Source organism: Lontra canadensis, unplaced genomic scaffold, assembly GCF_010015895.1.
Source record: "Lontra canadensis isolate GAN:19392208 unplaced genomic scaffold, GSC_riverotter_1.0 scaffold20, whole genome shotgun sequence".
In the NCBI taxonomy this organism is placed as follows: Eukaryota; Metazoa; Chordata; class Mammalia; order Carnivora; family Mustelidae; genus Lontra; species Lontra canadensis.
Genome location: NW_022631014.1, coordinates 15,456,923 through 15,471,264, shown reverse-complemented (window position 1 = coordinate 15,471,264; position 14,342 = coordinate 15,456,923). Strand labels below are relative to the sequence as shown.

General features: G+C 37.1%; 1 protein-coding gene across 1 annotated transcript in view; it reads right to left on the bottom strand.

The window, feature by feature from the left end:
• ULK4 (unc-51 like kinase 4) overlaps positions 1-14,342 on the bottom strand; it is a 583,110-nt gene that overhangs the window by 552,605 nt on the left and 16,163 nt on the right. The window contains exons 7-13 of the mRNA XM_032861108.1: positions 13,828-13,911; positions 12,128-12,203; positions 9,191-9,283; positions 7,085-7,200; positions 6,862-6,931; positions 4,998-5,094; positions 70-174 (exon numbers count right to left, since the gene is read on the bottom strand). Of these exons, the coding sequence (XP_032716999.1) occupies positions 70-174; positions 4,998-5,094; positions 6,862-6,931; positions 7,085-7,200; positions 9,191-9,283; positions 12,128-12,203; positions 13,828-13,911 (641 nt within the window). The remainder of the gene's footprint in view (positions 1-69; positions 175-4,997; positions 5,095-6,861; positions 6,932-7,084; positions 7,201-9,190; positions 9,284-12,127; positions 12,204-13,827; positions 13,912-14,342) is intronic.

Here is a 14,342-nt window from a genome sequence, read left to right as displayed (position 1 = left end):
CACACCAGGATTCCAGCTCTCAGGGAAGGCTAAAGCTCAGCCCTGGTCTCTTAGAGCATCTTTCCACACCTTTGGGTTGTCGATGATCGGGGTGACAACGAGATCAGAGTCCATGTAGATAAACTCTCTCATTTGGGATTCCAGGTCCTGCTGACTCAGGTGTCCGCTTGTATTCTGAAATAAGAACAAAAATGAGGCTTTGTTTCTGTGACTCATGAAGAGCTTTCAAAAACTGAGCTCATAAGATGTTGAGTAAGACACCCCTGGAAGGGTCACCTAGATCAGTGAATCACCCACTTCGCAAATCAAACACTTTCACAGAATTCTTTGATTCTCACAAAGATCTTCAGTCATCTGTATCATTCCCATTTTTACAGAAGGAAAACACAGAAAGCTCAAAGTAACCGACTCGTTTGTGTTTGCCACAAAGACTGGTGAGGACCAGGAAACGGAGCTTCTCTAGTCTGATGCTCTAAATCAGAGGCAAACTGGTTTTTCAGTCACCAGCATGGTTTTTATCATTCATCCACTGAACGCTCATCACTTTATTCCGCTTTACAGAATATTCAGTACGAACTTAAAATTACAGCATAAAAGAATCTCAGGGTCAAGTACTAACCTGTTACCTAAGTGTTACATATCTACCTTTATAAAAGGTGAAGTAGAACTAACACATAATGAAAAGGAGTAACCAGATATTTGCTAACAATTCTATGAGATGTTTCTTTGTGCTCTACTTAAACAGTAAACAGAAGTCTCATTCCTAGTGTTCTGCGTTAGGACTTCACATAGGACAAAAAAAGAATTTATACATTAAGAATTTACACTGAAACACCAACCACCAAACTGAACAAGACAAAACCAAATCAGTGAAGTGAAAAATGAGGAAATTATCCAAAACTGAGGCAGGGGCATGAAAAAAGGAATAGAGTAAGTAGCTAACAAAATTCCTGGAACCAAGACTACCCCTTTGTAACTTAGAAAACAGACATATAAAAAAATACATGAAGAGTAAGTATGGAACAACTTTGGAAAACAAAACTTTTAATGCTTAAAGACATGAACTTTTAAGACAAAGACTTCAAAGAAAGGCCACAATGAATTAGTTATATTAGTATATAATATATTCTTATGAGAATTAGGCAGACCAGTTAGAAATTTATATGTAAAAATTAATTTCCTATATATAAACAAAATATATGCACAGCTAACAAATTACAAAAATGAGATACCAAGGAAGCCTGTGTAGCTCAGTCAGTTAAGTGTCCAACTCCTAATTTCAGCTCAGGTCATGATCTCAGGGTCGTTAGATTAAGATCTGCATCAGGCTCTGCACGGAGTGTAAAGCCTGCTCCTATTCTCCCTCTCCCTCTGCCCCTCCCCAACCTCTACTCACACTCTCTATTTAAAAAAAAAAAAAATTATTTAAAAAAACCCACTCGTGATAGCCAAAAATAAAATATAATGCTCAGAAATAAGCTAAATGATCAAACACTATAATCCGCCAAATGAAAAAAAATTAAGTTAAAAAATTATGTTCCCTTATTTGAAAATGAATACATATGTATAGAACCAAAAAGAAATATCAAATTGTAACCCATGGTTCCTCTGGGTAATTAAATTACAAGTAGGGTTTTTTTGGTTTTTTTTTTTTTTGGTCCTCTTTTACAGTTTCCAAGTTTTCTACAATTATAAAAATTTTGTAATTGAATTTAAAAGTATCACTTAAAAAATAAAAGATACTCTCATATAGTACTTATATAATTACTGCTTGAATATTCTCAATAAAATGATTAAGTAAAACTTCTCTACAATAACCATGTGCCAGAAGATATTCAACATCTATTTCAAAATGCATTATTTATTTTTTTTAAAGATTTTATTTATTTGAGAGAGAGACAGTAAGAGAGAGCATGAGCGAGAAGGTCAAAGGGAGAAGCAGACTCCCCATGGAGCTGGGAGCCCGATGCGGGACTCAATCCCAGGACTCCGGGATCATGACATGAGCCGAAGGCAGTCGTCCAACCAACTGAGCCACCCAGGCGTCCCTCAAAATGCATTTTTTAAACTTTTATACTGATTTTCTATTCACATATAACTAAACAATTATTAGCAGAATGAGATTTTATTATAATACATTTATATTTCATTTCAATACAGAAGTTTCGTGCAATCCAAATGCATTTCACATTAAAAATTACAGTACTAACTAGAAGAAAGTATATCTCTCAAGCACTAAGTACAATGAGTTAACTTGGAAAAACTAATTCAAAATATCTCTGCATTCAAAAACAACTGAATGAAGGAAACTAAAGACGTAAACAAACAGAAACACAGTCCACATTCATGGAGGAAAACTGTACATTTTTAAAATAGCCATACTCCCCAAATTCAGTGTCACTGCTATCACAATCCCACCTGCCTTCTTCAGAAACATGCAAAGTGAAAACTGATCCTAAAATTCACATGGAAATGCAAGGAACCCAGAACAGCCAAAAAAAACTTGAAAAAGAACAAGTTAGAAGAGTCAGACCTCCTAACTTCAAAACTAACTAAAAAGCTATGATGATCAAGAATAGCTAGCTAGGGGTCACCTGCATGGCTCAGTCAGTTAGGCGGCTGCCTTTGGCTCATGTCATGATTTTAGGGTCCTGGGATTGAGCTGCACAACTGGCTCCCTGCTCAGCGGGGAGCCTGCTTCTCCCTCTTCCTGCTGCTCCCCCTACTTGTGTGCTCTATAAATAAATAAAATCTTTAAAAAAAAAAAAAAAAAAAAAGGGAAGAAGAGAAAGGAGAAGAAGAATAGCTAGCTAGGGGCATCAGGGTGGCCAGCCGGTTAAGCGTTCGACTCTTGATCTCAGGGTCATGAGTTCAAGCCCCTCATTGGGCTCCACACTGGGCACAGAGTCTACTTAAAAAAAAAATTATTGGGGCACCTGTGTGGCTCAGTCGGTTGAATGTTCAACTCTTAACTTCATGTCATGATCTCGGGGTCAGGAGATTAAGCCCCACACTGAGTTCCATGTCGGGCATGAAGCCTGTTTGGGAAATCCCTCTCTCCTTCTCCATCTTCTACTCCCCCTCATCCCTCCCTCGCCCTTGTGCTTTATCTCTTAAAATAAAAAATAAAGTAGCTAACCAGTTACTATACTACCAGCATGAGAAGGATGCATAGATCAACAGACTAGAGAGTCCAGAAATAAACCTTGCTTTTATAGTCAATCGATAGTCAACAAGAATGCCAAGATAATTAATTGGGGAAAGAACAGTCTTTTCAACAAATAGTGCTGACAAGTGGAAATTCACATGCAAAACAATGAAGCTGGCATATGCCTCATGCCATATACAAAAATTAACTCAAATGCATTAAAGAGCTAAAGGTAAGAGCTAAGCATAGGCATAAACCTTTGTAACCTTCAAGTAGCCAATGGCTTCTAAATTATGACACCAGCAGCACAGGCAACAACAAACATGCACACAAAGAGATCATTTGAACTACATCAAAATTTAAAATATCTGTGCTTCAGAGGACACCACCACCAGAATATACAAAGAATTCCTACAACTCAAATGGGTAAGGATTTGAATTCTTCCAAAGGAAATACATATATATATGTGTATATATGTATATACACACACATAAATATATATGAATGAAAAGATACTCAACATAATTAGCCCTGAGAAATGCCAATCAAAACTAGATACAATTTCACACCCCCCAGTATGGCTACCATGAATTATTCACAATACCCCAAAGGCTGAAGCAACCAAAGTGTCCAAAGATGAACAGATAAACAATATGTGGCTTATACACAATGGAATATTATTCAGCCTTAAAAAGGAATGAAAGTGACACATGCTACAACATGGTTGGACCCTGAAGATATCCCACTGAGTGTAATAAGCCAGACACAAAGGGGCAAATATTATATGGTTCCACTTAGATGAGATGACTAGGCAACTTCACAGACAGAGAGAGGAGAATCATAGCTGCCAAGACAGTTTAGTGGGTATACAGTCTCAGTTTGGGATACAAAAAAGTTCTGGAGATAGATGGTAGGAATGGTTGAACAAAAATGGGAAGGTACTTAATGCCACAGAATGGTCCACTTAAAAATAGTCAAAAGGTAAATTTTACATAATATCTATTTTACCATAATTAGAAAACAAATGGACAGTACCAAGTTTTGTTAGGGATGGGTCAACACTGGCATTCTCATCACTGCTGGGGGCAATGTAAAATGGCAGTTACCACACAATGCCGCGATTACACTCCTACAGGTATGAGGAGAAATTAAACACATGCTCCCTCAAAACCATATGTATGAATGTTCACAGCAGCCCAATTTACAACAACCACAAGGTGGAAAAGACACAAATGTCCACCAACCAATGAATGGAAATATAAAATGTGGCATCTGCAACAGATTACTTTTTGGCACTAAAAAGAAAGAGGACTGATACATGCTATAATTTGGACGAATCTTAAAAAACATGAGGTTAGGTGAAAAAAGCCAATCACAAAAGAACACATATTGTGTTATTTCATTTACATGTCATGTCCAGAATAGACAAATGTCTAACCACAAAGAAGAGTGGTTGCCTACGGTAAGAGGTGAGAGAAACGGAGGGAAAACAGGAGTGACGGCTAGTAAGTGTGGGGTTTCTTTGTGGCATAATTAGTGTTTTCAAAATGACTGTGATGATGGCTGCATGACTGCATAAATATGCTCAAAGACCTGAACTGTACACTCTACCCGGGTGCATTGCATGGGATGTCAGTCACATCTCAGGAAAGCCATTATCAAAGACATAACTCCCTCTTAAGAGTACTTAGCAGAAAAACCAGTGATCATCAAAGAAGATGACTTAATTGTAAATGTCGTCACTTTGATCATAGTTCAGAGATGAACTTGGTAATTATTCTTCTGAGTCTATCTTATATGAAAAAAAAAACAAAAACAAAAACAAAGAAAAAGTTCCCTTGTGTTCACCTTGGTTGAAGGAGAAGTCTTCTGGGGTGAATGCTGAGTCCTGTCCTCACCAGGACTTAATCCTACTGCAGTGCTCGTTCTTGGAGTTGGACGAGAACTGGAAAATACCAACCAGTCAACATTACTCAGTTTTTAGAAACTTTCATGTGTTAACTATTATCTGGAGAAAAAAAAAAAAAAAACTCAACACTTCACGAGGGGAAAAAAAAAAAAAAAGATTCTAGGTGATCTCATATTTAAATTCTAATTTGTGTTTATCTGACACTTTTGTAAATGTCTTTAAAGCAATTTCCTAGCTAATTTATTACCTCTTATTTATACAATCTATGTTATATATCATAGTTTCTATTTTAATTAGAAATCTTAAAACATTGATTTTATTATTTTGTAGATGTCTGCTGGTATCAGGATTGACATAATAAAATACATCAGACATTCTACAAAGGATGGAAAATATTTACAATTTTATTTCAGAATGTTTTAAATGGCATATGATCTTGGTATCTACTTAAGAAACAAGTTATAATCTGCATCTATTTTTAAAGACTCCTCCTACAGTTAAAAATGGTTGTCATACTCTGTTGGTCACTCTATTATACTTGGGTCTCTGATTTGCAGTTTTTCCTATTTTAAGACATTTTGGGGGTGCCTGGGTGGCTCGGTGGGTTAAGCCTCTGCCTTTGGCTCAGGTCATGATCTCAGAGTCCTAGGATCAAGCCCCGCATCAGGCTCTCTGTTTGGCAGGGAGCCTGCTTCCCCCTTTCTCTCTGCCCGCCTCTCTGCCTACTTGTAATCTCTCTCGCTCTTTCAAATAAATAAATAAATCTTCAAAAAAAAAAAAAGTTTCCACTCAGATAATTAGGGTATTTTTCAACAAGTTCCTTCAAATTCCCAAACATCAGGATTCTCACCTCTTTCACTTATCTATTTATTCCTAGAACAAATCTTTATTTAATTAACAAAATACGCCAAAGATTATACAAAGTTTTTAAAAACTAACTTTAAAATGCCTAGAATGGGGGTGCCTGGGTGGTTCAGTGGGTTAAAGCCTCTGCCTTCGGCTCAGGTCATGATCCCAGGGTCCTGGGATCAAGCCCCGCATCAGGTTCTCTGCTCAATGGGGAGCCTGCTTCCTCCTCTTTCTGCCTATCTCTCTGCCTACTTGTGATCTCTCTCAAATAAATAAAAAAAATCTTTAAAAATAATAATAAAAAAATAAAAAGTAAAATAAAATGCCTAGAATGTATATAGATAAAAGTTAACATATTTTATAGTTAAATAGGGTAAAACAAGTCAGGAAACCTTAGTTTATTGTTATAACCCCTATGTCATTAAATAAAACTGTGTCTAAGAATAAAACCATAAATAAAATACAAAACTTAAGACATATTACTAAAATTTTAAATGTATTTTTCTTAATCACATTAAAATACTATTCTGATATTTAACTATTTGATGATTACATTATTAGGTGAACATTATTTATGCCTCCATATAAAACACTTTAAAAAAAAAAACTGTTCTTTCCTGTAGGTCTTTATCCAATAAAGAGATTGCTAAAATTTCAAATTCAACTATTTGAAGGGAAAGTACAAAATGAAGAGGTTTTAACCCTTATGAATAGGAAAAATGGGTGGTGCTGTTAAAAACTTGTAAAAATGCACAGCCAAGTCAACATTCCAATTGTCAGCACTTAACAATAACTATGAAAGCAGAGAGTGAAACTGGAATCTGGCATTCACATCCCTGTCCTATATCTCTGCACAACACAGCTTGCCACCAGGACAAGAGATGCTTTGGGAAGACCCCACTGTCACCTCCCATGGATTCCTGTCCATGGGAGGAGCTCTGTCATCTTACCTACCTGAGAAGAAACATGGACTCATTCGGTTGACCTCCAACAGTACTTTTAGGCCGCAAATCCGCTGGATTTTCTGTGGCAGGAAAGATAAACATTATCCATAAAGGACCAAAAATATTATGAGCAGAGCAGGATACAGACAGAAACTTAAAGAGAATGGTAACAAAAACTAGAAACCCTTAAAAAGTATCATTAGTGACACGAACATGCTCTAGTGAGAGCTCACCTAGTCTCAAAGAGTGACTTAATCGCTGACCACTCTTCTCCCCCATGGCTTGTCCACTCAGAGGCTTCACAAACTCCTTGCGATCTTGTGTCCCAGAAAGCTCCATCACTTTCCTGCTGTTCAACAGGAGAAAGGCAACACGATCAAATTTACTTTTGAGCCTTCTAGCATTTTCTGTGTAGAACAAGAGATGGGAAAAGATCGTTAAATTACAGGTAACATCTGGCAAAGCCATGGGGTTGGAAAGTATGGACACAGTGTGGCTAAAATGAGCACTTACAATACCAAAGGCATTGTATGGAGTCTATAAACCTTATCTCTGAAAAATAAATACAGCACGCAGACTGGACAAAGAAACCAGAACTCAAAGTACCAATAAACCCACAGTCAGTTTCCCTTTTACCCTTCCAGTATGGCCTGGCCTAGACTCTAAGGCAATGAGTACAGACAAGAGGAGCCCTCAAGAGATTCTTCCTAGTTCTGCTCTACAGAACAGGAAAAGGGACCTCTAAGGGGAAATTCCCTGGTTTGTTTTGTTTTTTTTCGATTTTTTTTTTCTTTTTCCATTTTATTCTGTTCCAGCCTCCAGGTATTCCTGCAGCAGCTAGCTGGGAAAGTAGCAGCTTCTAGCTGGTGCCTAAAACTGAGGGAGGGGCATCTTCTCTAATCAGATAGCTAGGATCCCAAGAACATGAAACAAATCCCTATTGCTCTGTTCTTTCTTTCTCCTGTCTTGCTGTCCTCCTGCCACTTGGCCCCAAACACCTGCAGCAAAACATAAAAATTATAACATAGCATGACTAAGTAGGGTTTATTGTGGGATTATAAGGCTGGCTCAATATTTGAAAACTGATGTATGTAAGAGTCCATAATCAGAGTCTCAAGAAAAAAATGCATATGATCTTCATCAACTGATACAAAAAGGCATTTGACAAAAATTGAATGTTCATTCAAACTAAAAAGAGCAGCTACACAAACCTCCAGCTCATTGTACTTAATGGTGAAAGGCTGAAGGCTTTCATCCCAGAGGCAGAAACCAGGCAAAGATGTTCACTTTCATCACTACTGATTCAACATCTTACAGGAAAGAAAAAAAAGGCTCAGCAAGGGCAACAAGACAAGAAAAGAAATCAAAAGCACAGAGATTAAAAGGGAAGATGACAAACTAAGGGCAGAGGTGTTCTGTAACTTGCTGATGCAGGAGGACCAAGACCAGGGTCCTTCTTTCTGGAGTTCCCCCAGAGCCTAACACAATGGAGAGAGTACGGTTAAATCTCACTGGATCGGAGAAACCCAAGTTAGGGAGAGACCTTATTAAAATTCAGTGTTCGCCATCCAATACACTGAATTTGCCAACATGAAAATCAAGAATCAGACAACCATTCACCACTGAATAAGTGGAGAGGGAGGAAAGCTAATTAGCAGAACTTTACTTGACCACTTCTCACCTGGTTCTTAATAAAATTACTTGTGTAAGTGTCCTGGGCTAAGAAGATTTTATAATAAATACGAGGTATTTCAGTCAGGCTCAGACAGGAGCTAGGTTATGCTGTGGTAACCATACAACCCACAAATCCCAGAGTCTCACTCATGCACACAGCCATTGAAGGCTGGCAGGGAAGCAACACTAATCACAGTCACTGAAGACTCAGCCTGACAGCAACCCCATTTGGACATTTTCATCCCAGTTACCTCATCAGCAGGAAGAAATGTGTCAGATCTCACACTGGCTCACAAGGTTTCTATGCAGAACACACATCACTTCTGCTCACGTTTCATTAGCCAAAGCCAGTCCCAGGACCACACCTAACTCAAAAGAGGGAAAGGAAATCCTACTACGTGCCTGCAAGGTGGACCGTGAGTTACATTTGGTGGCCAGAGCTAATGACCATCATACTAAATCACTGACTGGATAATAAACAACTAATGAGAAAATGAACAAATTTGAGAATACAATGTCATGATTAAATTCTTTAGCAAAACTTAAAAGATTTTCTCCTAGCAAGCAGAGAAATTCAGGTCATTGACGCTGCATTGATAGAACAGTAATCCGTAAGATCATTTAATAACAATGCCCCCCACACAAAGATAAGCTTATATTTCTACCTGATGTTGGAATCCTCAATGCTTGATTCCTGATCTTTCCTAGTGAAGGCATCCTTCCAAAATGAATGCTGCAGTAGGCCTGCCCAAGTTAATCTTTATAAAACAAAAATGTTAAAATTCTACATGATGTACCATCCACAGTTCCCAAGTCATGTCCCAACTACATCTACCAGAATTTATGATTTATAAATTTCTCTCTATAAATGTACCTCAGCAATTCTTTCATTTAGTTGTTTTTAAGGTTTTATTTATTTGAAAGGCAGAGCACAAGAGAGCAAGCATATGGCCAGAGGGGATGAGGGAGAGAGTCTTAAGCAGACTCCCCACTGAGCGTGGAGCCTGATTCGGGGCCCAATTGCACCACCCTGAGATCATGACCTGAGCAAAAACCAAGAGTCAGACATGAACCGACTGAGCCACCCAGGTGCCCCTAGTTTCATTTTAGTATATAATTAATCTCTTAGTGAAACACAAAAAAATAATTCAGAACCTTAAATGGTATAGAAGGAAAGAGTCTGACAATTAAGTATTAGAAGTTTCAGGGCTCATATTCCACTGAGCCTGATGAAAACATTTTGGTTCTCAAAAACATTCTATGAATGGAATCTAAAATTAGCTTAAAATTTTAAACTAAATATATCCAACATTATCAATCTATAATTCTGTCATCCTTTATTCTATATACCCTACCTGTTTCACACATTTTATTCTGGGAACTTCTTTTAAAACTGCATTCAGAAATAAAGAAGAAAATTAACCTCATAATTTTACACAGTCACACTTCTGTGTAGGAGCCAAAATGTTATCTAGCTAGTTCACCCATATTAGAATGACTTCAGACCGTAACTAAAACCCAGACTCACTTTCAAAGCATTACTTTTTACAACTAATAAAGCATGCTTCTGGTTATAATCATCAGACTAGGAATGGTTAAGCCTAACTCAAATTTCAAAATGAAAGAATAGGATTATGAAATAAAAACACTTTAGGGCGCCTGGTGGCTCAGTCAGGTAAGCATCCGACTCTGATTTCAGCTCAGGTCTTGATCTCAGGGTCATGAGTTCAAGCCCTGAGTTAGGCTCCACACTGGGCATGGAGCCTACTTAAAGGAAAATATAATAAAACCTACCTAGGTCAAAATTAAAACATGATTAACAAAAGGAATCTGCAATTACATACAATAACCCTTTTGTACAAAGGGCTCTTAAAACTCACTAGCAGAAATTTTAAAATGCCAATAAAGTGAAATTTCTTTCTTTTTTATCTGGCAGCTTAGCAAATATAAGGTCAACAAAGTCTATTGAAGGTAACACTGGGAGGGTTACTAAACCAGCACACATCCCAAGAATGTAGCAAGGGCATCAAACTGTTTCATGTTCTTAGCCTCTGGCCACCAACCACACCGTAAGAAATCTCTCCAAAGCTGCTAACTGCCTAAGTGAACAACAACAATTACACCAAAGGATTTCTACTGTCGCATCCCATGGAATATTCTAAATCAAGAAACCATTTAAATGTTTACTATGCTTAGGTTATCACATGTACATTCTGCAGCCATGTAGAAGGACTTAGTGGACATAGAGAAAGAACTAGGTTACAGAGTGGTACCATTTATGCAACAAAGTATACAAGGATATAAACATGTGGAAATGTGAATACACCATCCTAAATTAAGTATATTTGTATCCTATCAAAAGGTGTCTTGAAGATCACAGCAAAATAACAGCAATCCTAAAAGCATCCATTTATGCACAAGGTATGCTTACACAAGAATTAGTAGCTCCTTCTGTAGTTTTTCACTTATACTTAGGGAAGCTAGAGACTGAATTATTTTACATGCTACAATAAACTGACTTCATTTTACACCCTGAAGCAGAGACCCCCAAATACTTGCCTAAAACCCCCCAGTTACCTAGTGGCAGAATCTGAAGTAGAAACCAGTTGCTCTTGTCTGCCAACCCAGGGAGACCCCCACCAGACTTCCCACCGCCCTTCCACCCTCCCCCACCCCTTGCCACAGTGAATTCTAACTTCCTACCATTACTATAACCTGGAAAACTCACGCTGTGCCTATTATCCTCGCACTTGATACCCTTGTTATGACAGGATCATCAGAAAAACATATCACATTAAAATACCACTTAGTAGCTATAACGTTAACTCTCTTGACAGCATCATCCTTCATTCAATAGTATATGACAGTTTTAACCTGAAATCCACAATGGGAAAAAACACCCTCTTGGATCTAGGAGTTATAAGAAAATCCGTCAATCTACTATACAACTATTTATTAAAGGAGAAATGGACTTCAAAAACTTCCTCGGGATTAAAAACCCCTGCAAACAAAGAGCCAAACCAAGAAACAGACTCTTAACTAGAGAGAACAAACTGCTGGCTACCAGAGGGGAGAAAGGCGGGAGGATAGGTGAGTAAGTGACGTGGATAAAGGAGGGCCTTCGCTGTGATGAGCCCAGGATGATGTATGGAACTGTTGAATCCCTATACGGTACACCTAAAACTAATACTACACTATGTGTTGGCGACTCCCAGGCAGCTCAGTAGGTTAAGCTGCTGACTCCTGATTTCAGCTCAGGTCATGATCTCAGGGTCATGGGTCAAGTTGCATGCAGGACCTCCCACTCAGCAGGGAGTCCCTTTCTCCCTCTCCCTCTGCCCCTCCCTTCACTCACCCTCTCTCACTTTCTCTAAAATAAATAAATCTTTAATATTACACTGTATATTAACTGGAATTGGAAACTATAAAACCCCTGCAAACAGAAAAAATAAACACTCAAAAAAAAAAAAAGAAAAAGAAAGAAATCTGAGTTTATGTTGAGTAATTTGAATAGCTCTCTGTATATAACAGTACTATTTTAGAAGTATGTGAAAGGAGAAAAAGATTCCTCTTCTTCATATTAAAATACTACCCACACATACCTCTTCTGAGGATCCTTTTGAAGTAAACCATCAAGCAAATTAATAAAATCTGAAGAAGCTTTAGGACGAGAAGGATCTATACACAAATTCCCAAACAGAAAAACAAGTGGTAAGTATATGAATACATACTCTGCAAAAACATTTAGAGTAACAGTACTCTAAGCACGTATCATTTTTAAGAGAACACTGAATCCATTACTAACAATTACAGCCTCCATTTAATGGGGGTGAGGTGTGGGCATAAAAAGAAATGTGTTTTCCTAGAACACAAAAAACATGAATCTCAAAAACTAAGTCTTGACTTCATTTTCTCTTTATTGCATAAAGCCCAGGAAGAACCACAAGCCTGGCGTACTCATCCCTTGTCTTTAACTTTTAATTATGCCTCATTTTCTGAGGCATTCTTAATTTGACCAATGTGGCTTCACAATGCATAATAAAAATATTTGCAATCCCTCTTTTCTCCCTCTCCCTATTCTAAAGATTTTTTTAACAGGAAAATAGATAACACAATATGATGATATTGGCCAATTCCAGTATTCTCCAACTATTAGTTCTTTTTAAATTAGATTATACCACAACCACATTACCAGTCTCTGGTTACAAGTGGCCATGAAGACAATGGACAAACACATCAAACAGAGGGTGTTACTGGGCACTATGGCCACAGTCACAGGAAGATCGCTAAATAAGTCTGGGCCACCAGATCTTTGACACCTGCATTTTCAGATTTCTCTTCCCTGCATAAAAATCCTTAACTTACAGGACAAACCCATAATCAATACTGTCAGTATTAAAAACAAAAATCAGAAATCATCATTACAGGAGATAGGTTTTATAGAAACCAGTCATTCTTAATATAAAAGTTAAAAGAAAAACAAATGCAGTTTTGCTCTTTTTAGTAAGTACAGACTATTTTCAAAATAAGGTTTTGAGGGTTTTTTTCTCCTTAGGATGGCTCTTGAAATCCTAAAAGAATTCTGTATTCCCAGTTCCATAGATTAGTTCTCTAAGTTTTTTCTTCTAAAAATGTACATTGTTTTATAAAGTCCTATTTTCACATGTGTGTCTTGAAACTCCTTTTGTGAGCACAGCACTTTCACGCACACCAAAGTGCTTTACTTTGTGTGTTCGGGGTTTTTTTCCTTTTCTTGCTTTAAAATTGCTAGTGGTAGATTGTTATGTTAATCAAAATTCACATGATAAAAGTTCCAATACTTTTAAAATACTACAACTATATCTAGTTTAAAAAAAGGCTAAAAACACATCAGGGACATTCTGATTCACTGAGATAGAGAAGGACTGACAAATGCCTGGCTTGTCCTTATTTGAATTTTAAACAGAAATAACTACATGGAACATAAGCACAGTGTAAGTAAATGATACATACACAAGAAAGAAAAACACAGAAGGTTGGGTTTTTAAAATCTTTAATCAGACTTCTGTTGATATAAGAGCACAAAATAATTTGTGCTTTTAAATGAGGGAATCTATTAGTAGTACTTCGGTCTTCATTTTAGTGTCTTAAGAAAAAAGCAAAAGGAATGCTAACATTTCTAAAAATATTAATCTGGATCTATAAAATGTAAATTTGAGGGTTAGGAATTAAAAACTGATTTTAGATTAAAATGTACCATTAGTGTCAGATGAAAACTAGCTGCCTTTACCACAAAAATAAAAAATAATAAAAAAAATCTTACCTTTTGGAATAGGTGGCAAAGGATCCTCATAAAAAATCTTTTCAACTAATTCTGAAAAAGTTTCTGAGAAGAATGGAGGTTTTCCTGAAACCATAAGAAAAACTGCAAAATTAGACAATACTTTGCTATCACTAATAATTCTAAATAAATCTCAACTACAGATAGTTTAGGATTATATAATTGAGAGGAAAAAATATAGAGCAAGAACTACTTACTGAATGCTTGGTACAGACCAGGCACACTGTATATTTTTATAGTTCTCTAATTCAAAGCCTATCAGCCTAACAAATATGCTGATGCATTTATGGACCATCGCCACAATCCCAGGGCTGCATGGGCCACTGGACACATCTGACTAATTCACAGGCACAAGATACCTTAAACTTTTAATAATCTATAATAATCTAATAATCTAATAAGTAGGCACATTTTTCCAAATGATTATCATGAAAAACACCTATACATCAGAAGTTTCTTGACCTATTATGTTAAAGGTTCCAGACGTATGCGTAGAC